Source organism: Cadophora gregata (genome assembly GCF_030347475.1).
Source record: "Cadophora gregata isolate MNR1 chromosome Unknown scaffold_6, whole genome shotgun sequence".
Lineage (NCBI taxonomy): Eukaryota > Fungi > Ascomycota > Leotiomycetes > Helotiales > Ploettnerulaceae > Cadophora > Cadophora gregata.
Window position 1 is genome coordinate 595,878 of NW_026695929.1, and position 27,408 is coordinate 623,285.

The 27,408-nt window shown below is 49.0% G+C and overlaps 10 protein-coding genes across 10 annotated transcripts; 7 read left to right on the forward strand and 3 right to left on the reverse strand.

The window, feature by feature from the left end:
• Positions 1–1,355: 1,355 nt before the first annotated feature.
• Positions 1,356–4,397, forward strand: ONS95_012026 (uncharacterized protein; the record flags this gene model as incomplete). The annotated part of the gene is made up of 4 exons (XM_058505634.1): positions 1,356–1,503; positions 1,555–1,841; positions 1,888–4,177; positions 4,228–4,397. 4 exons carry the CDS (start codon positions 1,356–1,358, stop codon positions 4,395–4,397), a joined length of 2,895 nt encoding a protein of 964 aa, XP_058358156.1.
• A 1,202-nt stretch (positions 4,398–5,599) lies between these two features.
• Positions 5,600–6,722, forward strand: ONS95_012027 (uncharacterized protein; the record flags this gene model as incomplete). The annotated part of the gene is made up of 2 exons (XM_058505635.1): positions 5,600–5,998; positions 6,075–6,722. The coding sequence occupies 2 exons, from the start codon at positions 5,600–5,602 to the stop codon at positions 6,720–6,722; spliced, it is 1,047 nt and encodes a 348-aa protein (XP_058358157.1).
• Positions 6,723–7,856: 1,134 nt separating this feature from the next.
• Positions 7,857–8,306, forward strand: ONS95_012028 (uncharacterized protein; the record flags this gene model as incomplete). Its single annotated transcript, XM_058505636.1, has 3 exons — positions 7,857–7,977; positions 8,050–8,156; positions 8,265–8,306. 3 exons carry the CDS (start codon positions 7,857–7,859, stop codon positions 8,304–8,306), a joined length of 270 nt encoding a protein of 89 aa, XP_058358158.1.
• Positions 8,307–8,757: 451 nt separating this feature from the next.
• Positions 8,758–11,633, forward strand: ONS95_012029 (uncharacterized protein). Its single transcript, XM_058505637.1, has one exon. It carries the CDS (start codon positions 9,018–9,020, stop codon positions 11,505–11,507), a length of 2,490 nt encoding a protein of 829 aa, XP_058358159.1. The 5' UTR covers positions 8,758–9,017; the 3' UTR covers positions 11,508–11,633.
• Positions 11,634–12,522: 889 nt separating this feature from the next.
• On the reverse strand, positions 12,523–14,763 carry SPT15 (TATA-box-binding protein). The gene is made up of 3 exons (XM_058505638.1): positions 13,849–14,763; positions 13,704–13,791; positions 12,523–13,650 (listed from the first exon to the last, which is right to left on the reverse strand). The coding sequence occupies exons 1-3, from the start codon at positions 14,115–14,117 to the stop codon at positions 12,769–12,771; spliced, it is 1,239 nt and encodes a 412-aa protein (XP_058358160.1). The 5' UTR covers positions 14,118–14,763; the 3' UTR covers positions 12,523–12,768.
• A 1,016-nt stretch (positions 14,764–15,779) lies between these two features.
• ONS95_012031 (uncharacterized protein) lies at positions 15,780–16,094 on the forward strand (the record flags this gene model as incomplete). Its single annotated transcript, XM_058505639.1, has 1 exon — positions 15,780–16,094. The coding sequence occupies one exon, from the start codon at positions 15,780–15,782 to the stop codon at positions 16,092–16,094; it is 315 nt and encodes a 104-aa protein (XP_058358161.1).
• Positions 16,095–19,023: 2,929 nt separating this feature from the next.
• Positions 19,024–20,602, forward strand: ONS95_012032 (uncharacterized protein; the record flags this gene model as incomplete). Its single annotated transcript, XM_058505640.1, has 1 exon — positions 19,024–20,602. Exon 1 carries the CDS (start codon positions 19,277–19,279, stop codon positions 20,600–20,602), a length of 1,326 nt encoding a protein of 441 aa, XP_058358162.1. The 5' UTR covers positions 19,024–19,276.
• Positions 20,047–22,855, reverse strand: ONS95_012033 (uncharacterized protein). The gene is made up of 3 exons (XM_058505641.1): positions 22,384–22,855; positions 21,142–22,331; positions 20,047–21,064 (listed from the first exon to the last, which is right to left on the reverse strand). The coding sequence occupies exons 1-2, from the start codon at positions 22,599–22,601 to the stop codon at positions 21,272–21,274; spliced, it is 1,278 nt and encodes a 425-aa protein (XP_058358163.1). The 5' UTR covers positions 22,602–22,855; the 3' UTR covers positions 20,047–21,064; positions 21,142–21,271.
• Positions 22,856–22,868: 13 nt separating this feature from the next.
• Positions 22,869–24,211, reverse strand: ONS95_012034 (uncharacterized protein). The gene is made up of 3 exons (XM_058505642.1): positions 23,887–24,211; positions 23,545–23,828; positions 22,869–23,492 (listed from the first exon to the last, which is right to left on the reverse strand). Exons 1-3 carry the CDS (start codon positions 24,192–24,194, stop codon positions 23,074–23,076), a joined length of 1,011 nt encoding a protein of 336 aa, XP_058358164.1. The 5' UTR covers positions 24,195–24,211; the 3' UTR covers positions 22,869–23,073.
• Positions 24,212–24,280: 69 nt separating this feature from the next.
• Positions 24,281–27,159, forward strand: ONS95_012035 (uncharacterized protein; the record flags this gene model as incomplete). The annotated part of the gene is made up of 2 exons (XM_058505643.1): positions 24,281–24,822; positions 25,137–27,159. The coding sequence occupies exon 2, from the start codon at positions 25,342–25,344 to the stop codon at positions 27,157–27,159; it is 1,818 nt and encodes a 605-aa protein (XP_058358165.1). The 5' UTR covers positions 24,281–24,822; positions 25,137–25,341.
• Positions 27,160–27,408: the final 249 nt, after the last annotated feature.

Consider the following 27,408-nt stretch of genomic DNA (forward strand, 5'->3'; position numbering starts at 1 on the left):
GTGGTATGAGCATTGGCTGTATGGAGTGCAGAGTTGCAAGAGGAGGGGTATGGTGATGGAGTCGGTGTGGGTTGTAAGGTCGTGATGAAGTAGGTTGAACGAAAGATGAGGTCGCGCTCTCGGCAGCCAGCTGTGAGGCTCCGCGCTAACCCAAAATGGACGAGAAGCTCCGGTAAAGAAGAAGCTGGAGTTTGCGCTCTTTTGTGCCTCAGGTTAACATGGGTACAACATGAGTCCTTCTATTTCAGTAATATTCATAATCTATTGGCTTCGTTTTTCTGCATCCGTTGTGTTACAAGCAGAGATGTTGGAGAGCCGTCTTCCACTGCAGGTACGGGAGAAGCCAGGGGTTATGAAGCTCGCCCCTTGATAGCGGCTGACGCGAGATCTGGCGACCTGGCAAAGAATTTGTTTGGCATTTCGGTAATGAACCACTGCGTATTGTATCAAAAGGATTGATAAGCTTGTAGTAAGAAAGACACAAGCTTGATTTGGCACATTGTCATGAGAACGTCGTATAACTTCGCGAGATTCGGTTTTGTCACAACCTCGGCCATTCCTCCGAAGCTGAGAGCAGTTACAGAGCTCCATCTAACGACTGGAAACCTCTTTACTTGGACGTCAAGGATTTGTTGAACTTGACGGTTAATTACCTTGCGCGATATCTCTAATGTTGTGAATAAAACCAGAACTTAGCCTGCCAGACACGTACAATGTATCCGCAGCATTCCAGGAGCTATGTGAAACAGGCACATAACAAAATGATCCTTTTCGACATGTCAAAAACGGATCTCCTTGGTCATACTTATCGAGGATAGAAGTTCCGCAAGTCCTTCGATATCAGTCGGATCCATGCCTGCCTTGGGAGCCAATCCTGTGGGGATGAAAAGGGCTTGCAGACTGTGATATGTCAGGAATAAGTCCTTGCGCCTGGCAATTGATCAAACGTGCAATCACATAGCTCGGTCTTACAATGAGCCAATTTGAAACTCCATCTTCCGAACTTCAAGATCATGATATGATGGGGGCTCTTGATGGAGATTGGAATCCATGAGTGAGGGGCCCGTATCAGGAATAGTGTGGCGGGGCGAAGATCGTTTGTGCCCCGCTGCCCTGCCAACGTCGTGCGGCTCGGATGTTTATATGCGCCTCCGCTTTTCAGATATGATACCCTGGCCATTATCAGGGCATGCATTCCAGCCTTTCCCATCTTCGCTCACTCGAACAACTTCGTCGTTTGCCCTCCACTCCTAATTATCCATTCCTTTCCGAGACAGCAGGAGCTACTGTACTTCAAGACTGGAGCACAGTAACGCGACTTCCCAAACTCAACATACCGAAACAGGCTGGGCGAGATGCCTTCAGTCGTGTCAGAAGGACCGTCGGTGTCAATGAGCTTTGCCAACAACTTCTGGGGTAAAGATGATGCTGGGGTCGACCCTTTATTGCAGCGGATGCATAATGCGAAGCAAACATGCGACGAGTTAAAGTCATTCTACACAGGTACGTAGTACTCGACCGTATGTTTACATATCTGCCACTGACACTCCTCAGCTCGGGCAGCTCTCGAGGACGAATATGCACGCAAGCTACTCTCATTATCACGGAAGCCACTTGGATCCCAGGAGGCTGGAACTCTTCGGGCATCCCTGGATGTGTTACGAGGAGAGGTTGAGGCGATGGGAAAGTCACACCAAAACATTGCTAGTCAGATGAAGACAGAACTAGAGGAACCGCTGGCGGCCTTTGCAGGTGCTATGAAAGAGCGAAGAAAGATTGTGCAAGGCGGAATCGAGAAAGTACTGAAGGTTAAAATTCAGCAAACACAGCTAGTAAATAAGGCAAGTACTTCATCGCCCGCGCAGCTTCCCCCCTAACACTTTCCAGACCCGAGACAGGTACGAGCAAGAATGTCTAAAGATTAAGGGTTATCTGGCACAAGGGCATATGGTTATGGGTCAAGAAGAAAGGAAAAACAAGGCCAAGCTGGAGAAGACTCAAATAAACCTCGCCACATCGAACACCGAGTACGAGAATGCTGTGAAGGCACTTGAGGAGACAACAGGGAGATGGAACAGAGATTGGAAGGCTGCCGCAGACAAGTTCCAAGACTTGGAAGAAGAACGCTTGGACTTCATGAAGAGCAGTCTGTGGAGCTTCGCCAACATCGCATCGACCGTTTGTGTTAGTGATGACGCTTCGTGCGAAAAGGTCCGACTGTCCTTGGAGAACTGTGAGGTGGAGAAAGACATTGCTTCATTCATTAAGGAGCGCGGAACAGGGCAAGAGATACCAGATCCACCGAAATACATCAATTTTTGCCGAGGAGATGTCAGCGATACACAATCCGAAGCCTCTGAGGATGACAATTACTCGGTTGCACAATTTCCACGGACCATTAATCCCGCTTACCGAAGTTCTTCGCCCCAACCATCTGTTTTCGAGTCACATCATGACCCTCAATCTGCTCTGGCTAAGGATATGGGTCATGAACCCGAGACACAAAGTCGCGAGGCTACTTTAACTCCACAAAAGGCGTTAGGAGATAGATCCAGGCAAGCACACGTCGAAGACTACCAGCCCGCACCGGTCAGACAACCACAGCCCGAGTATCAACCCAAGCAGACCCGACAGCTTGAACAACCACCACATGCAAGGCAGGCATCCAGACAGCAGCTTGATTATCAACCTCAGTCCAGGCAACAACAGGAACCACAACAAAACATGTTGACTTATGAACAATCCCAACATGGCCCGCTTGCTGCTGTACCTCATGATCCTTATCCGATGGATGGAATGACTATGTTATGCCGGACAGGCCCACCATCTGAGCTAAGCTCTGCTCACAGTGGAGCTAGACCGTCCAGTCGAGACTCCAACAGCGAGTACTCTAACCCAACTTCATTCTCAAGCCGCGATCCCGTGAGCGGCAAGACGTCTCCAGTCAAACAAGTCGTCGGCCCTCCAGCTGAGAAGCAGGTCTTGAAAAAGAAAAGCGGATTCTTTCAAAGCCACAGTCCCTTCAGACGCAAAAGTAATAAGGATAAAGACCACACAGCTATGACACCTTCGAATCGCAACACTTGGTCTGCAAGAACTACGACCAGTGGCCAAAACAGTCCAACCAAAAGGCCTCAGGCCTACAGCCATGACTCGCAGAACATGATTAGTGACAGACCCAGTGGCAGCCCAGAGCCAATTGATCCTCGTGCCAGTTTCCAGCTCAATGTCGGAAACAATGTCTTTGATGTTGCAACACCCGAGAGAAGAGGCAAGGTCTCCCAGAACAAGCCGCCACAAGAGGAAGAGGATCTGGATCCAATTGCTCAAGCACTGGCAGAATTGAAGGGTGTGACAAAGGCTTCATCGACTCGGGTATCTGCAGACAATTACCATGGAATCCCAACCCCTGCACCAGGAGCAACACCCAGCTCTCGACCTGTTGGGTCGCAGATGACGAACGGTGCGTTGATGGCGGGCATGAGGGGAACTCCACCGCCCTCCTACGACCAGCCGGTACAACGACTAGGGCTCCCACAACCTGCCTTTACTTCGAAGGCCATGCAGCAGACTCGCCAAAAGTATGTTGACCAGACCCAAACCATGTTCAGTGCCCAGTCGAGGCCTGATTCTCAGAGCGGATATGGAGTATCGCAATCGCAATCACGTCCTGGTACCCGAGGCAGCGACATGCCACGAGCTACTTCCCCAGCACCACCTCGCAGCGTTTCCCCTCGTCCAGTCATGCAACCAGACGCAAGGCAGTCCTACCGATCCGCTTCTCCAAATCCATATGCTGGAAGTCAACGTAATCGTGCTCAATCTTCCACACCTCAAAAGCGTGGTTCTGATCAGGGTTATTACCGCCACAACTCACCCAACGACGTTGCGCGGGCCGTCTCTCCAGCTCCATTTCGTGAACAAGAGAGGCCAAGTAGCAGTCATATAAATAACGATATGTCTATGCAGATGCAACTTGCCCCTGCTCTGGAGGATGGCTATGGCTCTCAACGAGGTGGTAGATCAGGTGGATCCACCAATTCGAGAACAATGAGCTACTATGGGGGCAGTCAAGCAGGCAGCCAGGGAGGCCAACAACTAGCTTCTCGACAGCGTAGCAAGAGCGTTGCAGATGTTAGACAATTCAACAGAGAAGGACGTCCAATCCTTCATTTTGGTAAGTCTCCCTCCCCTTCGAAATTATACATCATACTGACCTCCTGCTAGCTCGTGCAATGTACATGTATCAAGCCGCCATTCCAGAGGAACTAAGTTTCGCAAAAGGCGACATCCTCGCTGTCTTGAGACTTCAAGATGACGGATGGTGGGAAGCCGAAGTAGCAGGAAAGAACGGCAGGCCAGGTCTGGTACCAAGCAATTATCTCCAGAACTGCTAAATGACGCATATTTTGCATTGGAGGCGAGGTGAGAGGGGAACATGAGAGGTTAATTTGTGACTGTCTATATATGATGACTCCGGGCTTGGGAATTTGCTTGCTTTGGTTATGGATGGTGAATTTGGTAGCGTTCCATTTGTCAGAGTTCTGTAGAAGCTCGATAGGATATGTACATTTCAAGAGAGAGAAAGAGGATTTGGAGAATGAATTGAAAAAATCCTTTAAAATCCAACGTTCTCTAATTGCGCTGTGAATATGAATTGAGGCGATTGTCCTTTCCTAAAGAAAATTATCCCAGAGAGCTCGCGTTTTCTTATGCACTTCAAGGGCTGGAGTGGCACCGAAATATCTACAATTACCCTTACCCATAATCATAACCATATTCTGAGTTCCAACAGGTAGCAGCACCCTTTAGGCTTCAATTTGGATTTGTGTTCTTCTTTGGCGGAGGACGGACTTGTCACCATTTGTCAGTCAACCTAGACAAAATTGAAGCCCTCCGCGCCCCATTGAGTACTTCCGATATTACTCTCACTCCGGCGAGAGTTCTGAACTAGTCGCTGAAGTATACGTCATAATGGACGTTCCCCCTCTGAATTGCGGCGAGCAGCTCCTTTCAGATCGGAGGACAATTTTCACATCTTGGTTACATTACAGTACAGTAGGCGAGATTTGGCGAGGGCTATGATGTATTCTTGTCTCACCGCCAAGGCGAGCTACCCATTCCTACGGAGGCTGATGCTGCAATTTGCATGCTGTGCCTCCATAAGCTGACCTCTCTCGACCTTACAGGACTTGCGCCCCTGGAAAGGCTAAATCTTGCCAATCAAGTACTTCAGAACGTATGCGATCGTCTGAATTTCCAACCCGAGGAGGAAGGTCACCTTCAGAATAGCGGTTGTCTTGGCAAATTCTACATCACAACCCCAGGCTCAACCCAGGTTCGCCTGTACGTGCATGTCGAGCATGTAAATGCTAACTATTCCTGTCAGTTGTGACGTTATCGCAGGATTGCAGCAAACGAAAGTGTTCTAGGAGAGTAGTATTTTTAAAGATGCAAAGAGGCACAGTTCAAGTCGTCGTTCAGGGGGAGCCGATTGTTGGGAATATAAGAGTAGCTGGCTATCTCAGGTTCTTGATGAGATAACTTATATCTCAATTACTATTGTCAGTCACATTTTGAAAACACTTACTCGCCCATAATGTCTTTCCATCGGCGGTCTGCTTCCCTTTTATTGGTACTCGGTGCCATGATTCTTTGCCTTGTCGGTTCCACCTCAGCCGTCAAGATCAGAGATGGAGCCGATCCAACCATAATGAAGGTTGGAGATACCTATTACTCCGCTGAGTCTGCCGGCGGAATCTATGTTCGTGCAGCATCATCGCTCGAAGGTCTCGGTGCTGCAGACGTTCGACGAGAGAAAGTTTGGAACGATGATATCGGCGATGTTTGGGCTCCTGAAATTACAACCGACTTGGGCAGGACCTTCATCCACTTTTCGGCGGGAAAAGATGCTGCTCACCGTATGTATGTTATCAGCGCTGACTCGCCTTTGGGCACGTACTCGGCTGCGGAGAAGTTGGCTTTGCCAGATGATCAGGTATGTATACTCTCTATGAGATCATACCACGGAACTCCTCCACGACAATTCGAACCAAAGCTAAAGCATTTTCTAGTGGGCGATTGATGGTACTTTCTTTGTTTTTGAGGGTCTTGGCTGGTTTGTCTGGTCCGGTTGGGCGAGCGAGAGCGAGAATGGCGAGCAAAACCTGTACATCTGCCGTATGGACAGTCCCTCGAAGCCTATCGGTCCACGATTCATCATCTCCCAACCCCGTGAGGGCTGGGAGAAAGGAGACAGTCCAGCTGTAAACGAAGGACCTGAAGCCATTGTCGACCCCAACGGGCAATTGCACATCGTCTACTCTGCCAATGGAAGCTGGAACAACAAGTACTGCCTCGCCGATCTCCGTCTTCGGAAAGGAGGCGATCCCACGTACGTTTGGGACTGGTACAAGTCCAACGGCTGCCTCTTTGGCTCTCACCAAGACAGAATGATGAACGGCTGGGACGCGACACTTTACATTGATGGACCAGGCCACCATACCTTTGCTCTCACTGACGGCGCTGTCAACCAGAGCCCTGGCGGAACGACAGCCATTCCTTTTGTGTTTCATGGGGTTCAGAAGGGTACTGAGTATAAGTGGGAAAATCGTGCTTGGCTTACTGGTAGCTTCGTCTGGTGGAGCAAGACGACCTACAGCAGAAAGAGTGTGCCCGGTGACAACAACAACGAGGGCTACAGCTTCAAGTTTTTCGAGTAATGGTCGGAGGTGGAATTCCTCAAGTACTCTCGACTAGGATTTGTATATAACTGTAAAATAGCTTGTTTTACCCTAGTACTCTATTTCTATCAAAAGGCTTTCGATGTTCACTTGCATGTTGCCTACGTTTTGAGTTCTGCGCAGCATTTACGGGAAAAGTAACACGGATCTTAGACTGCCATCATCTGATACTCTGTGCTTCTTGATTGTGTTACAAACCCATTCCAATACCTATGGCGAACTCGAAGTGATTGTGGGGGAATCAAAATTGGCTCGCTTAAGAGGAGCAATGAACTTCGAGGTATCCTCTTCCTGTACTCTAACTGTCGTCATAGCCATTTTCTTTTGTCAAGCCTCAGTCAATGGAATGTTATGCTGTCTACTTACTCCATCTCACCGATGACATTCGCTAAAATTCTGCAAAGCCGATAGCACATGAAGTCATCTACCCGGACATGGTCACTTCCTCCTCTAAACAAAACTACTTTGGAAAAATCGCCATGGAAGTGGTCAAAACCTCTTACTACAATCAAATTATCTGTCGTTGAAGAGTTGGCAGCCGAAGTCGTCTTCGAAGCTTTAGGTCCTGACGTAAATAGCATGATAGGCAGCTTAAGTCATTGTAACCAAAATATAGCTAGGCACTCAACCGATTTCAAATAGCCCTAAAGACAAATCAAATATGTGTGTTACCAACGTACACGGCATACGAGCAAACGTGGTTTCACAGGGGACCGTAAGTCTTGACGAGTCTGTACGAAACTGTGTTACCTATGTCAGCAACTGCTACTTTCTACCATGAAATGACATCTGCTCCTTTATCTAAGTTGTGCTTATGACGATTGAAGCTCGTGTAACTCTCGAGGTCTGGTTAATAACTGGACAGCCCGAGAGATACTCGTCCTCCTTATGCCACAAGGATGTGAATGTGTCCATCATTACGGCATTTATCATCATGAAGTGATACTAGGTGATGCATGAGAGCTTTCAATAGCAGACGAAAAATATAAAGCATGCGCAAAACCCAAGTTGAACTCTTCTATTTGCAGTATCAAATCAACGCTTCTATCCTATACTTCGAACCTTATCAAACAACCATAACTACAAACACAGACTATACTGTATCCTACCACAATGAAGTTCATCACTACCATTGAAGTTTTCGCTCTACTCGCCGCCGGTGTTCTTGCCATGCCCAACGCATTGGAGTCTCGCGATTTGGTCATCGAAGCCCGCGCCGACTGTACCAGAATCCGTGAGTGATGAGGCTTTCATGAGTTATTTCCCCAATTTATTGAAACAGGTTACTGAATCTACCATTAATCAGTGCCCGCTTGTAACGGTGGGTCAATCAAGGGCCAGACGGACTGTCGCTGCCCTGGTCAGAAGGAGACCTGTGACCTCTGGCTCTGCCCTGGTGGAGGTCCCAATGTCGTAAGATCCCCTTTCTCTGTTCAATCCTTTCGTTGTGAAATTCTGTAGTATGGTTGATCGTCTGGAGGGTAATCAAGATTATCTGCTAATACTTCTTTTGATGCATAGATGGTTTGTGGTCAAGCTAGTACTGGGTGTGTCTGGATTTAGGCTCCCTGGGTCCTTCATCAGAGGCTACTGGCTTGGGCAAGGTCGACACACGTACAAACCACGAGAATTGCTTCTTTTCTAATTATATTATGCACTATTTGAATGCCCCCAAGGATATATGTCGTATGAAGTCGCTCATTAGTTAGTAAATGCATGCTTTGCCTGGGCCCAGGTACATCTTTACTGAATTAGCATCTGTCTCTTGACGATTCTATTGTGATTCATGTTGATACAAGATGTATATAATTTCAATTCTCAAGGATTTTCGTAGGTACAATAAACTTTGCAGACAATCGTGTGTATTTGCCTTTCCATCTGGAGGCCAACGATTCTTCTTGCTCACGCCCTTTCAGAGTACTGAGCCTGTTGAGGTTGTCTTCTGTCACATGTCGTCCCTAATTTTCTTGAGATCAGAAATTACCGGGCAAAGCTGTACTACTGCAAAGATGTACTGGAATCTATTTTCCAAGTACCTAGGTGCACATTGAACATGGATCGCTATGGAAGTTTGTTGTTATGGAGCTCGCTTCTCAGTGCCTGGACCCATTGTTTCGACCATCCAATCAGCGCCGATTCGCTGCTCTTCGCATCAGTGCTCAACTGCCAGCTTAAGACACCAGGCCATCACCAACCTTTCAAAAGACACGAACATTCCCCAGGCTCTATTCGAATGGAAGCTGTCCTGACCCGGTACCCAGCGACGATGTAACGATGTCTTCCGAAAAGAAAATCGTCGAGTTCCACCATGCAGAGAACAAACTCCAAGCCCCCTCCAAAAAGTCTCTCTTCGAGCGCCAGAAAGCCGAGCAAGAAGCGAAACGTCTACGAGAAGAAGCCGAGACCAAAGCAGTATACGAGGACTTCGTAAAGAGCTTTGATGACGAGGATGAGCCATCCGCAGGCGCGGCGGGATACGGGCGCGATGAGGGGCAGAGATATGGAGGAGGAGTAGGAGGGTTCAGCGGGGGCGCGCCCAAGAGACATTTCGCGCCGAGTGGACCTGCAATGGGAAGGGGATATGGAGAGAGGGAGAGAGGAGGTGGGCCGCCGAGTGGAGTAGGGAGTTTGGGACCGCCACCGCCGAGTCTGGCAAAGAAGAGAACTTATGAGGGCTTTCAACGCGGGGAGAGGAGGGACGATAGAGGATTGTTGGCTTTTGATGATTATGAGAATGACGACAGGGCGCCGAAAAGGGCATTGAACAATGACGATGATTACGAGGATGCGAGAGAGGCAGAAAGGGAGGAGGAGAGAGCTGTTCCAAAGCCGACCCTGAGACTGGCTTCCCTCCCTCCTGGAACATCTCCTGCTGTTATTAAGGCATTATTGCCTGCGAACCTGAAAGTCGATTCTGTTAGGATTCTGCCTCCTTCAGGACCGGTGGTATACACAGAAAGAAAGAGCATGTCTGCTATTGTCACGCTTGCGAAGGATACAGCTGCAAATGATATTGATACGGCTGTCAATGGGCTGCAGAACAGATATCTGGGCTACGGGTACTATCTCAATCTCCATCGCCATCTCTCTTCAGCGGCAATCTCTAGCTCCACAAGTGTTCCCGCTCTAGGAAGTTCCGGAGCTTCACAGCCATTCGGCGCAAAGGCAGTAGATGTTGCATCCGCGGGAAGAGGCCATGCTCCACCTCCACATCAAAGAGGATTTGCACCTCCAACTTCATACGGACCTCCAGCCCCGCAAATGAACCGAGGCCCTTTACTTCATGTCCCAGTTCAGGCTCCACGAGATATTAAAGAGCTAAAGCTCATTCACAAAGTGATTGAGAATTTGCTCACTCATGGCCCGGAATTCGAGGCTCTTCTGATGAGTAGACCTGATGTGCAGCGGGATGAGAAGTGGGCATGGATTTGGGACCCCAGAAGTACGGGTGGTGTATGGTACCGCTGGCGACTGTGGGAAGTCCTCACAGGCTCAACGACCAAACGTGGGCAAGGCAAATACCTACCGCTCTTCGAAGGATCCTCAGCATGGAAGTCACCAGACCAGCCACTGGCCTTCGAGTACACTACCCAACTCTCCGAATTTGTCTCAGACTCTGAATACAACTCTTCGGACGACGACGAATCCGGAGATGAAGGCGGAGCGAGACGCCAGAACCAGAATCACGGCGCTGGTGGTCCGCCAGATCCAAGTTCTCTTGTGGATGATGGAAAAGCTTACTTGAATCCCCTGGAGAAAGCCAAATTCACACACCTTCTCTCACGCCTCCCAACAAGCACTGGCAAGCTCCGCAAAGGCGACGTTGCGCGAGTTACAGCGTTCGCCATATCTCACGCTGGTCGCGGCGCAGACGAAGTCGTATCTATGATCTTATCTAACATCTCCAAACCTTTCGCATACACGTCCGCGAATCCAACGTCACGGAAAGACAAAGCCGAGCGGGATGCCGAGAAAGAAGGAGCTGGTGAAGATGACGAGGAAGACACCAGTGCTGCATCCCTCATTGGTCTGTACCTCATCTCTGATATCCTTTCATCCTCCTCCACCTCCGGTGTACGCCACGCCTGGCGGTACCGCTCACTCTTCGAGAACGCATTGAAGTCTCGGCACACATTCGAAGAGTTGGGACGCATGGAGCGCAAGATGTCATGGGGGAAGTTGAAAGCCGAGAAATGGAAGAGGAGTGTGGGGATGGTGCTCAGTCTTTGGGAGGGATGGTGTGTGTTCCCTGTTGAGAGTCAGGAGGGGTTTGTCAAGGCGTTTAATGAGCCGCCGAGGACGAAGGAGGAGGAGATAGAAGCGAAGAAGAGGGAGGAGGAAGAAAAGGAGGGGGAGAGGAGGGAAGGAACGAAGAAGTGGAAGGCTGTTGAGGTACAGGCTAAGACTCTTTCTGATTCTGCGGGGGATGAAAATGGTGGGACTGCATACGACGACGATGTTGATGGGGAGCCCATGGACAAAGATGAAGATGTCGATGGTGAGCCTATGCTAGAAGACGATGAAGACGTTGACGGCGTGCCGATGGAGGAAGATCTTGATGGGGAACCTATGATTGAAGACTCTGCTCCAGCAGAGCCATCTCCACCTCCTGATCCTGCACCGGTAGCCAGTGAGCGAGATGAGAAGAAACAAGTGCCCGACAAGACAACGCAGGAACAGGCGCAGGCGCAGGGGCAAGGGCCGCAGAGGAGAGCGCGACCTAGGGCTGTGGATATGTTTGCTGATTCTGATGATGATGACTGACCACTTTTCACATGTCAAGCAAGCAAACAAGCTAACAAGCAAGCAATCTTCAGCAGCAAACAGAAAGATTCATCATGTAGATATATGTAACCTTACAATCAAAATCAGCACTTATGAACTATCATATGACTATTCTTACTGCACTCATGAAACTCTGAAATCTTTTGTTGTGACGCTCGCTGCTCATGCTCATGCTCATGCTCATGCTCGTACCCTTCCAGCTCCCCATTGCTCGATGACTGACTGACCTTGCCCGCCCTCTCGCACTCTACATCATAAACCAACCAGCATCACTTAACTTAAGATTGACCATCTTCAATCATCCACGCACCCAATCATTCACTGGCCCCCCTTGCCATCATCATCCATCCGTCCGACCCTCTTCCCGCTCAGCTCAACCCAACTCGTGAATCTTCGCCGCCGAACCCTCCTATTACTAACTCACCTACCAACCAATCTTTCGATTCCCAACGCTAGGGAGAAGAAGGAGAAAAGTAAGTAGTATTCGCAGAACGCACTGTTCATTCTAAATTTCAAGTTCAAGTTTAAGTCCTTATTTTCCATTCAGTCTTCCATAAGTCAATCAGAAGCTTGAGGAGCCGTCCGTCCAGTCTCCCAATATCAACTCAAAACGGAGGAGCTGCCCACGAGGGCAGACCGACTTTTCACATGAGCGATGAACATAAATATGCGAGGCTTTCCCTCGTTTTGGACTTTGGTGAGCGGGGAGGAAGGAATGGATTGTGGAGTTGGGCTCTGGATCAAGACTACTTATATCAGGTAAGTCAAGGTAAGCAAGAGGACATGCATATCAACAAGGAGCCGTACTGACAGCGAGACTTGGAACACGATCATATATTTTCAGGATGCTAGGTACTGGTACATGCAAGGCTGGATGGCTGCACCATGAGCACGAGGTGCTTTACAGGCAGACATTTAGCACATTTCATCGTTTCGAGGCAAGTCACATCACATCAAATGAGAAGGCAGAGAATATTATCTATCGTGTGAATTAGTCTATCTATTGCAGACTCGCCGACTTCCTCGACGACAGCCCAAAACCATCAGCACAAGCCAGCTACCTAAAGCCACGCATGTACGCCTTGGAAAAGAGGTCACTAGGGTCTGCCAACACGATGTGTATATAAAAAAAAAAAAAAAAGAAAAAAAGGGGTCAGCACGACGTCAAAAAGTAAGTCGGAGTTGCTGCCCTGCGCGAAGGCTTCCCGCCTGAGATCCCCCTGATGCAACAACAGCCTGCTCAGGAGAAGAAAAATGTCTGGACCGGTGAAGGCCAGGAGCAATTATGACGGCATCTTCGTCCGGCGCACATGCCATCGCCTATGGGTGTGCAATCTATGTTCTTTGCAAGAAACAAGCAGCATGCTAAAAGTAAAATCAAATATGGAGAGCCTTTCTCGACTCTTTTCCCCAGACGCCGGTGCAATGCAGTGAGTTGTTTTGGCAACTGATGAATCAAGCAAGACTGTGTGTGTTTAATGACAGTGCTTGTCACCAGTGCGCAAGCTTTTGGGGATGGTTTCGTAATATCGTAAATCGGCAATACTTGTACAATTGGTATTGGGGAGGGAGGTGTTGGTACATGGCGGTGGGTGTAGGCCAAGTGATCGTACCACTGATGCAGATCGTGGCATAGCCAGATCAGACTTTCTTGAAATCTGTAGAGGGTTAGTTTGAGCCGCCCAAATACGGCGTGAGAGAACAAACCTTGAAGCACAGGGTAGATCATCTCGAAGGCTTGATAAATCTCTTCACGGACTTTCGCACCAGTGAGGACAATCTTGCCACTAACGAAGATGAGGAGCACAATCTTCGGCTTGATCATACGATAGATGAGACCAGGGAACAACTCAGGCTCGTAGGAGCTGAAATTGTGATGGCGCGATGCAAGACCTTCCAAACGAATGGGGAACTTGATGTCGCAGGAGCCAACGATGTTCTGGATTTTGAAGTCCGTGAACTTTGCGTTGAAACCAAGCTTTTGGATGATGCGAGCATACTTGCGAGATGCAAGCTTGGAATCGTCCTCAGACTTGGCTCCGGTGACGACCATCTTGCCCGATGCGAAGATCAAAGCAGTTGTCTTTGGCTCACGAATACGCATGATAACGGCGGCGAAACGCTGGGAAGGTTAGTAAGAACAAAGGGTATAGCAAGCCTAGAGTCAGCAAGTACCTTTGGGTTGTATTCAGCGTTTCTGGCATGAAGGGCGATCGTCTTGAGGTCCAGTCGGCAATCGAGATTAACCGTGGCAACGATGTTTCTTTTCATGCAAGATAAGCCTCATGTATTCAAGACGAGGCTTAAGGGGTATACATACTGTAGTGTAGGAACGATACCACTGACGCCAGTCGTCGTCGCACCAGGGGTCGCAGCAGGCGTCGCAGGAGTCACCCCGTTACCGTTCTGGCCTTGGGCACCCTGCTGTACACCACCATTCATCTGTCCTGGTCTCTGAACATTTTGCTTGTCTGCCTCGGAGGATGGAGGAGTCAGTTCACCAGCACCACCTGGGAATGACAGAGAGCCCGGAGCGATGAAGGTTTTGGCCTGTGCGGCGTTCGAAGGATGTGTCTGAATCTGATCCATCTTGAAGGTATGCGCTTCTGTATTTGATAGATCGAGAGTGAGGAGCAGGTCTGAAGAGGAAAATGTCAGATCGAGAGTGTGGGGGAGCGATGACGTTCGAGATCGTTTTATGGCGACTCGAAGTCGAGAGTGAGGAGATGATGAAGTATGAAAGGAGGAGGAGGAGGAGGTGACAAAGGAGGGGCGGGGTGATTGTGTTCTTGACGTCGGAAGGTGAAGTCGTACCGTTTGAGGAGAAGAACAAATCAATGTCTCCCCTACAGTGCGCTGCTCGACGAGATGATCGGATCGCTATTGATTGCGACCGACAACAATATTAAGAGGAGGAAGGTTATGTATAGTATTGTGGAGAGGAGGGGAGGATGTGATGACGTCCGGTCCTGTCCTGTCCTGTTCTTGCGGCTGAGAAATGTAGCTGCGGAGGATCTCCTATTTCGAGATCGCGAACGGGCGCAAGCGCAGTACTTTGATGCGGAATTCGGATTTCGAATCGAATCGCCTAGATCAATGAATGTATTGAGCAGGGCACTGCAGACTGTGCGCTGTTCGTTGCGATGCGATGCGATGGAAATGGGGATGGAGAAACTGTGGTGGGGTGGGGTTGTTGCGAAATAGACGACTTCCCAGATAACGCGCGCGAAAAGGCTCTCTAATCTTCGGGGGAAAGCGCTCTTTTTATAAGCGGAGGGCAGTTGCGTGCAGGCCGCCAAGCCTGCTCCTAGCGCCACTTTCTTTTCTGGAGCCGGGGTGCTTAGCGTGCGAATTGGCATTCACCTGGGCCAATCAGCGTGCCGGATCAGGCCGCTGAAACCCTCTGATCCCGGTCGCATCCCAACGGCAGGAGCGATAACGCGTCAGGGTTATTACCAGGACAGCTTTGCAGGGTAGGGTGTTGCAGTGCAGTGCAGTGCATTACCAGTGCCAGTGCCAGTGCCAGTGCGCAACGATAGGGGAGAAAAGGGGGGAACGAGAAACAAGACCAGATCTTCCAGAAACCATCGCGACTTCTCTGCGAAAGAAGGACGATGACGGCAAACTCTGATCACCAACCTTATCTTGTTATTCAATGATGTCGGTGCGATGTCGACTCACTCCCACCGCTCCTCGATAACAATACTTGTACACAGCGTGAATGTTGCCATACCCAGTGCCTGTGGCTGGGAGATTACAGACAACAAACAACACGAAGAAAAAGAGGGAGAAAGTGCTCCGTCAAGCTCATGCTCCCCTCTTCCCTCTTCCCTCCGTTCTCGAACAAAGAGAACACCTGTCATCGACATCGAACCCCCTTTACGACGCTTTCGCCTTCGCCTTCGAACATTCCTTATTCCGACCACGGCCGTAGCGACAAACCAGGCGCTTGCCGGCCTGAGTGCCTGACTCGATTCGCAACACGACACTGCGGATGCGATAAGTCAAGATAACTCACTACACATCATCCCATACCGTATCATACAGTATCACTCTTTGACCTACGCATGAAGAGAAGGCTGAGAAGTATGGATGGACTGGGGACGATATGACAGAATGCGCGCGCCGAGCGGGCTGCATAAGTCCGCGCATGTTATGCATTGCAGCGCATACTTCTAGGCGTAGCGAGCGGCAGGGCTGTGAGAGCCTGTAAGAGCCTGTGGGAGGGCAGGAGAACAGGCGGTGGGAATAATGACTCACAGTGCTGCACTCCCAAACTCCATGCCTGGCCTGCCTGCCCGCGACAGGACTCCGTATCCAATGCCCAATAATAATGCCGATGCAAGGAGGAAAGGAGGAAAGGAGGAGCTGATGAGACATGGACAGGGATACCACAAACCCAAGCATTTTCATCCCCCAGCCTGCCTGCCTGCCTCCCCTGCCTCCCCTGCCTCCCCTGCTTCCTGCCGGCCCAGCGAGACAAGCCCGATACCGACGAACCAACGCCAAAGCGAGACCAAAGAAGACTTTATCGAAAGTCTAAAGCCTCAAGGCTGCGTTGCCTAAAACAGCAGTGCGCCACAGCAACAGCAACAGCAAACGAAGAATACCCATTCATTCCTTGACTCGACTCGATATGCGATGCGATACGATACGAGGCCAGGGATACGGAAGGAGGGAAACTTTCATGAGGCCATTCCGATTTTCATCCGGGCCTTTCTTGCTGTTCTTACTTATCGTGTTATTATTTACGGCATCTTATTAATATCGTGGCCACAGATTGCGACGACTCTCCACTATCCACTAACGGAAACTCCAACCACCGCCGAGTGTCAGCAAAACACCACCACCACCACCTGCACCACCCCATCTTTATCTTCGATCCAGCGGCTCCAAATTGGTACCCACTAGTCGCCCAGATCGCGACATCCTACCCCACCAAAGAAAATCCAATTGCAGACTCTATCTCTCTTCCGAGGTCATGCCATAAATACCCCTCACTTTATCGTTCCTAACGGCAACATTTTTTTACAACACCCCGCCGTCTGGATTGAAAATGGATGTGTTTCGAGGTGCAGGTGGTGACGCCAATGAAGTTGCGATGAGGCCATTCCATTGTCCGCTTCAACTGGTGGCTGCTACAGTAGGCCGCCCACAAGCGCTGGCTCACCGGCTAGCCGTCATCACATGTCAGGCTCTGGCCATCCTGGTTACCGAGTACATCCACAATGAGATGAGGCTGGCCTTTGAGATTGGGATCCGAAGGGAAATGGCTACTATGATCGTCCTTTTCTTCTATGCGCCATTTTGAGTGTCTTGGCCGAGTCTGACGACTTTGAAGTACCCTCGGCTCAGCTGAGTACGGTTGCAAAAGCCACGTCTTCTTTTCACGAGGCTGTACTACCTCAGAGAGATGGAATCACGATTCCGGCTCCGCTTGCATATTCAAAGCCTGGTTGTCACGGCACCCCAGGCTGCGCCATTATGCGAGAACAACCCCTCGGTGGGGTTAGTCAAGGCTGATCGAATGGTCCGAATTGCAGCCTTCTGCATTGAAATCAGCGACTCGACTCCAAGTGGAGACGATGACAGCCTGATTTTTCACAGCTGTTAGGATGGACTCATCATGATTTACACGTCCGAGGTCGGCTTCGTCCAGATTCATGGCGGCTCGCAGAATTTTCAGCTCCTAATCGCAGATCAGGACTCTCGATCAAATATTTTCTGGAAGACAACGCTGCATGAGACTACTTTCCACTGCTAAACCAGATCCTTATGGTCATGGCAAGCTCAGCTAATCATGTACGGGACATCAAGTGAGAGTTTCAAGGCTGCGCCAGAGTAGGCAGAGCTGAGATTCAGCTATAAGCGCAGTCAACAGACAAAGCTCTCTTCGTCGAGATTCCCCTTCTCTTGAACTTGACACCACAGAAGCCCGACTCTAGAAATACCACAAGAGCAAGTGCTATTTAGCTCCATGCGTAGTTAGCAGAAGCCCTCTACTTTGAACATCCTTCGTCTTCTGGCTGTACACGTAGGAAACTCCTCAGTCGGTGTGGATCCTTACTTGCCTTCAGGAGACCTTCAACTACAAAACTTTGGGAAATTTCTTACTTTTAACCGTTTTTCATGGTCGTCTTCTTAGATTTCTTTGCGGTTTGTAGCCTATTCCTTGGCACAAATCTGAGGCTTACATGCTCTTTCTGACATCAAGTCTCCACGTCCTTAATCGCTCTGGATGGAGTCCCCTATGTCCTATCCTGTCGGACCCTACCTATAGCTCTGTGTACTTGTTTCAATGTTCATATTGGATATGTTACATTGAAAACAGCCAGAGTCTGATTTTCAAGAGTCTTTCCTAATCCGGAATTGCTACTCACCATTCACTTCACAATATTTTCTACCAGCCCCAGCCAAGTCAAAAATGTCTTTAGCATTTCTAACCCCCGTCGTCATCAACTAACTCCGCATTTCTCATTCGGTCCCTCACCCTCTCCACCAGCAAAACCTCGGTCCTTTTGCCCTTAAAATCATTGTCTTCGCCGCCCTATATATCGAAGTTAAACTGGCCACTTCGTTGCCGCAAATACAGTATAGGTTAATGGATGGACCGCCTCGTCTCTTACTATCCCAACATCCTGCGTCTGAAGCGGAGGCAGAAAATCCCATCCAGAAGTAGCACTCTCGAATGCTCATGGAGAGTCTCCAATGTTAAGCGCAGGATGTCGTTCAAAAGATTGTCTTGCTGGAGGGGAAGCGAGGATACAATCGAGCTAGGATAAAGCAGAAAGCTCGATAGGTCATGATGACTTGGGCTGTTTGATTATGCGGTGGAGGCGACCACGGAAAAAGGGCAGGGAGTGTGTTAGATCTACATGACATATTAGGTCGTAAGATCAAGAATATGAAGAGACATTCGTGTAATGACTAAGTGTTGATCAGGCTATAATTACATGTTGAGGGAACGGTTGAATAATTAGCTTCCATGCTCAGAGAATCAACAAATTGGTGAGAAATTCAGGGCTTATCCTCAGACTGTCTCGATTCGAAGCTTGGTCTTCGTGGTAGTAGAAACTAGAATTGGCTGATTGAGTTTCTACCCAAACTCCATCAAATCGAAGATGGCAACGGCTCACTTTACTTTGCTCCCGAGATTCATCTGTGTTTTCACAGTGTCGTGTTTACTTCGTGACAAGAGGTCAGGTTAGGCGAGTCTGATGCCGTGAAAGTGAGCCTGCTACAGAAAGAAAAATCGGAGGAGAACAGCGCTACACTGCCAGATCTGCAGATTTCAGAAAGTGACATCCAAGCCTCTTGACAGAGAAACCAAACTCGCTACCCAAGGGCCGACTCTATCTTGAGTCTCAACGATACCCGACCGAATGTTGTTGTTGTTCGGCTCTTCGCCGGCACGGGACCATATTCGGGGCTTGACATCCTGGCGCCAAGATCTTTCGGGGCGCTTTTCCTCGACTTCCAACAGCCCGCTATCTCACAAACGGAATATCAACTCCCCCACCCCTCAACCCACCATGCACGGTAAGTATTTTGCCATCGGCATCAGCTCATTTTCTTTGGTACATCTGTGGTTTGAGTCATATTCGCAAGTTTCTTCCCCTTTCTCTGGATATTCATCGCAGACATTGTTCTTTCCCCTCTGTCTAAATATTCTCTCCCCTCTTTGAGCCTGGGCTCAGGTAGTCTTGCATAAGTGATCTCTCTACTTCCACTTGGCACATTTCCATACAATGGCTGCATCTCCTCACCCCAAATCTATCCTTATCCTAGGCCACGGTGTATTCGGACTATCCACAGCATACGCACTCTCTCTCCGTCCCTCCTTCGCAAACACAAGCATCACCCTCCTCGACCGTTCTCCCTTCCCCTCTCCCGACGGCTCCTCCATCGACTCATCCCGCATAATCCGAGCCGACTACCACGACGCCGCATACGCAGCTCTCGCAGAAGAAGCGCAGAAGATCTGGCGACAGCAAGGACCGAATGATCTCGGCGGGGAGGGCAGATACACGGAAAGTGGATTGGTGTTAGTAGCGAATAAGGGCGAGCAGGGAGAGGAGTATGTGAGGGGGAGTCTGGATAACGTTGCTAGGATAGCGAAAGATCTTGGTGATGAAGGTGCCGTGCAGGAATTCAAGCGAAGAGCTGAGATCGAAGAGGCTGTTGGGGCCGGGGGAGGAAGTGGGGATTGGGGATATATCAATCGGAGGAGTGGATGGGCAGATGCCGAAGCTGGTATGCTCTGGCTTAGGAAGAAAGTCGAAGCTACCGGGAGAGTGGTTTTCAAACAGGGCGAGGTAGTCTCCCTTGTCAAAGATGGCAGGAGAGTTACAGGTGCCAAATTGGCATCTGGGAAGGTAGAGAGTGCGGATTTGGTTATTCTAGCGACAGGAGCTTGGTCTGGGAAACTGGTTGATCTCCGAGGACGCGCTCAGGCTACTGGACAAGTACTTTGCTACCTTGACCTCACCGCAGAAGAGCAGGAGAAGCTCTCCAAGTGTCCTGTATTACTCAATATGAGTACAGGCATGTTCATCATTCCTCCTTCAAACCGGGTTCTCAAAGTAGCGCGGCACGGGTATGGGCTTTCGAATCCTAAGTCAATACCATCTCCAGATGACCCATCTGAGAAAATCTCTGTTTCGCTACCTAAAACTACCCACGACGACCCAAACCTCTGGGTTCCTCAAGAAGGCGAGAGAGCATGTCGCAAAGCCCTGCGAGAAATGATCCCCTCACTCGCCGAACGGCCATTTACCAAGAGCAAGATTTGCTGGTACACGGATACACCGAATGGAGATTTCATCATCACGTATCACCCTGACTATGAAGGGCTATTCTTAGCAACAGGAGGGAGTGGCCATGGGTATAAATTCCTGCCTGTTATTGGCGATCGGATTGTGGATTGCGTGGAGGGCAAGTGTCCTGAGGAGTTCAAGGAGAAGTGGAAATGGCCGGCGGAGTGCGTCGATGATTGTGTTACTATGGATGGGAGTCGAGGGGGAGTGCCTGGCTTGATACTGGAGGATGAGTTGAGGAAGGGGAGCAAACTTTAGTAAAACACTGGGATACAACACTTTAGAGTAATCCAGAATTCCCTCTCAAGTATCGTGTTAGGTTGTCTAGCTCGCTTTTGTAGGATCCCTAGAGGTTGTATAAGACTTCAGGAATATATTCTAATTGACCCGCTCGATCTACTAAGTTCAGCGGCTGAATTGAACAAATCTTCGCTCCTTGCAAACTCTGCAATCGATTGGAAAAAAAAAGTCACTCTCAGCGAACGCGGCTGAGGAGGAGGAATGAGTTACTCAGGCGGTCAACTCTCTTTCGCGTTCATTATTTAGTCACCAGCATTTGATTTGATTCCTTCGTAAATGCTGTTAAATTCCATCTTTTTCGAAGTCGTGGCTTTTCCAACACCTTGGAATTTGGCGTAAACCATGCAAGCGAGCTTTGTTTACCTGAGGTCGATCCACCCTCGCTTGTTTACCACCTTTATGCTCGTTGAACACTCGCATCTATTCATGAATTGGCAATTCGCCCTGACAGAGATTGTTATGGTAGTAACTTGACGGCACTGGTGACTTATACGTACCTTAGTGGTGAGATAGCCTCATGGATTGGACAGCAGAACGAAGAGTTCTACGATGAATACATATTATTGGCTGACAAGCTTTTCTAAGAACCAATTCATTAGAATACGCTTGTTTTACAGCTAGAAAGGTCTACCACCAGCCCTTCTTTGATTTGGCCACCGGCTCTTCCTTCCTGTTTGCTTCAACTTCTGGCAAAGCCGACTTCGTCTTCTCATTTGCTTGGGAGGCCGAGGGACTTGCTTTAGTCTTTGGCTTTTTCAATTCGATCCACCAAGTGGTGCCGCCATGCCACCATTTTGGCGTCTCGATCTTGACGACCTCCAATCCGCTCTCCTCGACAATTGTCCGCATGTCTCTATTCCACCAACATCCATACAGCTTTGCATGACCCTCAGCGGACCTATCCAGGTACTTGTTCAGCCATTCCCACTTTCCTCTCCCATGCTCTAAAAGCAATATCCTCCCCTCATCCTCTTTCACACACTCCCCTAGGTTCCTCAACAGCGCGACCGGATCACTCACAGAGCACAGACCCATAGTCTGCACCACAGTATCGTATTTCTTCTCCAGATTCCCACTCCGCTCACTAGCACTTCTCGGCGGTCCAGGAATCGCTCCTTTCTCAGCCGCATCGGCTATGACCCATCTCACCCCAAGAATGCCAGGAAACATCTTCCCAAATTTCTCATGAGCAATCTCCAGCATCTCTCCACTCTTATCCACGGCCGTGAGACTCCTAACCTTTCCTTTCTTGATAAGTCCCTTTTCATCAACCTTCCCCACGCCTTGATAGCCCTTGAAATCGAACGAGTAGAATTCTAAATTCCGGCCTGTCCCTATGGATACTTCAAGGACGTCGCCTACAGCCTGCGATACTAGTTTCTGTCGCAGAGAAGATATGCCCATCATTGACTCAGTAGAGTCTACTGTGTCGTCGAATGTCCTCGCGATTTGATCGTACCGTTTCGAGACATCTTCTTGCTCATCAGGTGTTGTCTTGCTCGGCCCATCTCCTTCCTGGTTGAACATGATATACAGATATGCTAATCCACCTGAGAAACATGCTAGAGCGATTCCCCCGAAGAACATGGGGATAATCCGGTGCTTGAAAGGGTTCGGATTCGTATTGGGCTTGACGGCCGAGGTTTGAGGACTGGGCTTCGAAATGGCAGACTTGGGAGTGTGCGGCCTTTGATAACATTAGCTACTTGATAGCATTAATGTAAGAGAGCTTTTCTGACTTGTATTCATTATGCTTCTTGGGTGTTGTCGCGGGAGAGGGCTTCTGAGGCTTCTGAGGCTTTGGAGGCTTTGGCTTTCCTTTCGACAATTTCGCGGCTTTCAGAGTTGTGCTTTGGCTGAGATTCCTCCGGCATGCATAGCCTCCCAAAGACTGTCGTGTTGAACACACATATACCCTCGTGCTGCCCCAGAGGGCCCTTTGCCGTAACGATTCCATATTTACTCCCCGCTGCGATGTAAGTTACTGACTCCAAGCTTCCTCAGCTCAAGGAAGATTCTGCTCAATTCATCCCAGCATAAATTGTGTCATCAATTTTGTAACAAAACTTGCGGCTTTGGGACCATTCGAAATCAACTATCTGGGAAATCGCTGCTGATGGAGGGTGCTTGGGAGTGAAATTTAGTCCCACACTTTCATGCAAGGCTACGAGGCGAGGCTGAAGACCACGGTTTAGGCACGTCACAATGTTGATCAAGATATATTGGCCCATAGCTCACTCACATCTGATCAACTGAAGCGAATACTCCTTCCTTTAACTGTATTAAAGAATGGCTTCATCATTCCAGGCAAGAAGTCGTTTTCCAGATTCGTCGCTAGATATCGAGCAACCCGTTATGGAAAAGATGTAGTGCCATGGCACCCCAAGGCTACTATATATCGTTCATAACTTAATATCCTAAAAAGAGCTTCATCCAAAATTCTGTTTGGCTAATGCTTTCAGCATAGCCATGGTACCTTCTTCCTTAGTCCGGTATTCTTGCAGCCTCTCCTCTCTTTCCGCCATCCTTGCTCTCAGCATTTCTTCCTTTCGTAACTCTCTCTCATTCTTCTTCCGCTCATATTTCTCCTTCTCCTGCTTGAAGCTCTCGATCCCATCCCCTCCACCCATTAATTCAGTATCCGGAACTTCGGCCGCGCCTGGGGACTTTTCCCTGAACGATTTCATTTTCTCATTGACTTCTTTCTTCTTCTCCAATTGACGCTCCCGCGTGCCTGCTTCGGCTCGTGGCACAAGCTCATCTAGAGCTGCCTTCTGCTCCTTTCGGTCGACCTTGCGAGCAAACCTTATATCATCTCTTCGAGCAAGGCCATCTTCGGCGTCCATTTCTGTAGTCGTGTTAAATCAAAGTCGAATCGCAAGATGGTCGTAAGATCTTACCTCTTTTGAGCTCTAAGTCTTGTATGTTGGGTATACTTGGGCCCTTCCTCCTTCCTCTCGACCTGCTCTCTTGTCCCGGTAACGCAGGTCCTATGGAATCGTCGCTATCGCTGTCTTCTTCTACAACTTCTGTCGCAGATTGTTTAGAGCTTTGCCTTTCGACTGATACTCTTTTGGGTTTTGGTCGCTCCGCGCGGCGCTTCGATTCATACTCGGCAGCTGATTCGACAGCTCTTTGGAATGTAGAAGGATCATACCACCCCTCTGATAGCTCCCCACGATTCCTCCACAAGTTAGTCAAGGTACTCTCTCTTTTGAGGCTGGATCCCAGGGAATCATTACCATTTGCCTATGAAGGACTTCCATCTACCCCTCACTTCAGTTTCGTCCATATCCTCCAATATCTTCTGCTTTTGTATGTCGAGATATGTCGCAAACATCGGTCTAAACGCATCGTAATCTCGTTTTCCTAACTCTCTAGAGTTGAATGGGAGCTCTTTAGGTCGCGCATCTGGCGAGCGTTTGCGCTTGTGATGATGCCTATGAGGAGAACGTGCACGGTGCGAATGCGAATGATGTCTCCGGGGTGAACGAGATCTCTCATCTCGTCCGCGATCGCTGTCTCGATAAGTCCTGCTGCTATCGGCCATTTTGCTAAGGATAAGACGACGCTGTTGAAGAAGCACAAGAAGCTCAACTCAACTGTAAGAACGCAGACACGCCAAACGCGGCCCCACTTAAGCTATGCGACCAATCGTTTGCTAGCGCTACGAGAACTTCGATCCATCCAACAGTGACATCTGAGCCAGAATTCCAATCTTACACTTCATCCTCCACCAAATTTCGTATCAGAGGGCCTCTCGAACTCCATGAACCACCATTCATGATCCAGGTACATCTTTGTATTACAAGGGGCTATCTAATTGAATTGGATGCCACCAAGACTATGTCATTAGCGCACGGCAGGTAAGCTGGCCTCCTCGTGCATTCACTCCAAGCAGTTGCAAGCACCTTCCACTACGCAGTTTCCATACAAGCTGTCGCGAAATTACCCTTTATTATTAGGTAGCAATGAGCATAACTGACTTTCCTTGGATGAGTGGGCGAATTTGATAAACTTTCTCATTGGTCATTCCTCTCTCGATATACCATTGCTAACGAGTCGATGAGATTAAGTTATATCAGATATCTTCGTTATCTCCTCCCAGCCAAGACAGAATTTGATACATATAAGACTGTGCAAATCTGGCCCCTCTGACTCGGCCCTTGTTCTCTCAGGTACGTATGAAGGCCGCAATGTTCAGTCTCCTCGCTAGTATTCTCCTATTCGCGCGTATGAATCTATTTCTCCCGATGTAATGTATTTCACGGAAGCACCTTCTTTCCTCTATCTGAACCCAGTCATGCAAACGACACCTAAATGTGACATTTGCCTTCCTCCCATTCTTTGTTGGTACTTTCAATGTTCAATGAGTGTGGGTTTCGGGTTCCGATGATTTCCGGGATTTCCTTTCACGTTGTCGTCAATACTCGTTACCTGTGAGAATAGCAAAACCATTTTTTTTCTTCGAGAATGCTGCTGAGTATTAAAGCTTGCAACACAGATGCTATATTCGCAGCCTTGCATGAAAAGTCAGCCTTGTGGTTGTCAAGCATGTTTTGCGAAATTTCCAAGACCATTAGCGCCAAGCTCCACAAAGACGTCTACTTATCCGCCGGGCTGCTGCCCAAACCGAGATCTGAAACAGTTCGGAAGCTGTATTGTGTGCTAGGTACAATTCATATTTGAGCTTCAACATGTTCGAACCACTTGATCAAGGGCAAATTCGACTTCTTAACATCCTGCCAGGAACAGGACGAGATATCGTATGCGAACTTCAAGTTGTAACACTGACGTCTTGTGCGGAAAAGTACGAGGCACTTTCTTATACTTGGGGCAGTCAAGACTTTGAATTTGATATCATAATCAGTTATGAGTCTTATCCTGTCACAGCGAACCTTCATGGCGCCCTGAAGCACCTTCGACACAATAGTGAAACGGCACGAATAGTATGGATTGATGCTATTTGTATAAATCAAAGAGATTCCAAAGAACGTACGACTCAGGTCAATATGATGGCTGACATCTATCGAAACGCCGACTTGGTGATCATGTGGCTTGGAGAGGAAATCAGTATCGATGGGATATCCACTGAAAGTGCAGCTTTCGCCCTTCTCAAGCAGATCCAAGAAGTTTTTGATGAGCACGGCCTCGTGGAGCTGGACTTCCAGCTTACCGGGCCTACCGGCTTCCCATGCCCAGGTTATGGACTACCGTACACTCAAACAGTGGATTGGATTCGGCTATCACGAGTTTTTGCCAAGCCATACTTCGAGAGAATTTGGATAATTCAGGAGGTCGTTAAGGCAAGGAAAGCTATATTGGCATGCGGTTCAGCAACCGTAGATTGGGAAATTGTTAGGAATTTCGCACGGAGTGTACAGAAAGGTGGCTGTATTGGAAATTTGGAATTTACTATGTCGGCGCCTGGGATTGTTTCTATCAACGCCATGGCAGATCTCAAAGAAGGGAAGGGCATCGATCTTATTCAGCTTCTCGTCAAGACAAGCGGTTACAAGGCGACGAAAGAGGTGGACAAGGTCTTTGCGCTTATGAATTTGGCATCGGATTCTGAAGATGTGGGAGTTCGGGTCGATTACTCCCTAGAAGATCAGCCATTCAGAGTCTGGGAGACTCTTGCTTTGTACAATCTGACTGTGCGCCTAAATCTTCTATGTCTGTCTAACGCAGGTATTAGAGCTTCGACTGGTCAGTCGCAATCTTGGGTTGCAGATTACCAAGATATTGGCAGTGCCTGTTTAGCACTTCACGGACAAGACCACTTCAGAGCATCAGGGAACACGCAGGCACTGATCACTGTATCTGATGACAAAAAGGTGCTCACAGTAGAAGGATACATTGTGGACAGTATTGCTATTATAGCGCCAGAAGTCCCACCAGCCATACCAAAGGCAGTCAGATCTCAGACTGGGCCTCTCATCTGGTTGACCAAAAACGAAGACCAAGAACGCGCAGTATGGCAGGCGGCTGTACTCATGGACTGCCTTGAGATTGCCAAGTCTGCACACAAATACCCAGACGGGCTCGCCCGAGAGAAAGAGTTGGCAAGGACTATGTGTTGTGACCTCCTCATGACAGACGAGAGAGCCAACATTGATCGTGCTCATCAAGTTCACCAGTGGACGATAAAAACGATGCAGACATATGTGCTACAGCCCATACCAGAGGACCCTGACGAGCTTCGAGCTCTCCAGCTAGAGCTAGAGAAGTCGAAGCCGGTCGGGGTTAGGATGGAGGAGATCATGAATTCATTTGCTTCGTTCTGTTCAGGGAGGAGCATTTGTGCGACTGCGGGAGGTGATCTTGGCCAGGTGCCGTTTGGAACTCGACCTGGAGACCTGGTTTGTATACTCAAAGGTGGCATAGTACCATTCCTTCTAAGAGAAGACGGGGAATACTATCGACTCGTGGGAGAATGCTTCATGAATGGGATTATGTATGGTGAGGCACTTGACAGCCAGAACATAGTCGAGCAAAGCTTCAAGATCAGATGAGGGCTTGCGAGAAATTGTACAGACGGCCCTTGAGTACACAGCACAGTTGAAGTATACTGGTTCAATTATGCCACTCGATCCCGGCTGCCCAAGTACTCGCTTTCATAACAAGGCAATCCCAAAAGCCCCCTTGAAACACGATAGGTCACAATGTTCACCAAACCCTCTCAAGAGATGGGCATGTTAGCAATTGATCACGGAGTTGGAATACGGAGCTAATCCATATTTAAATCCGCTGATATCTTAGTG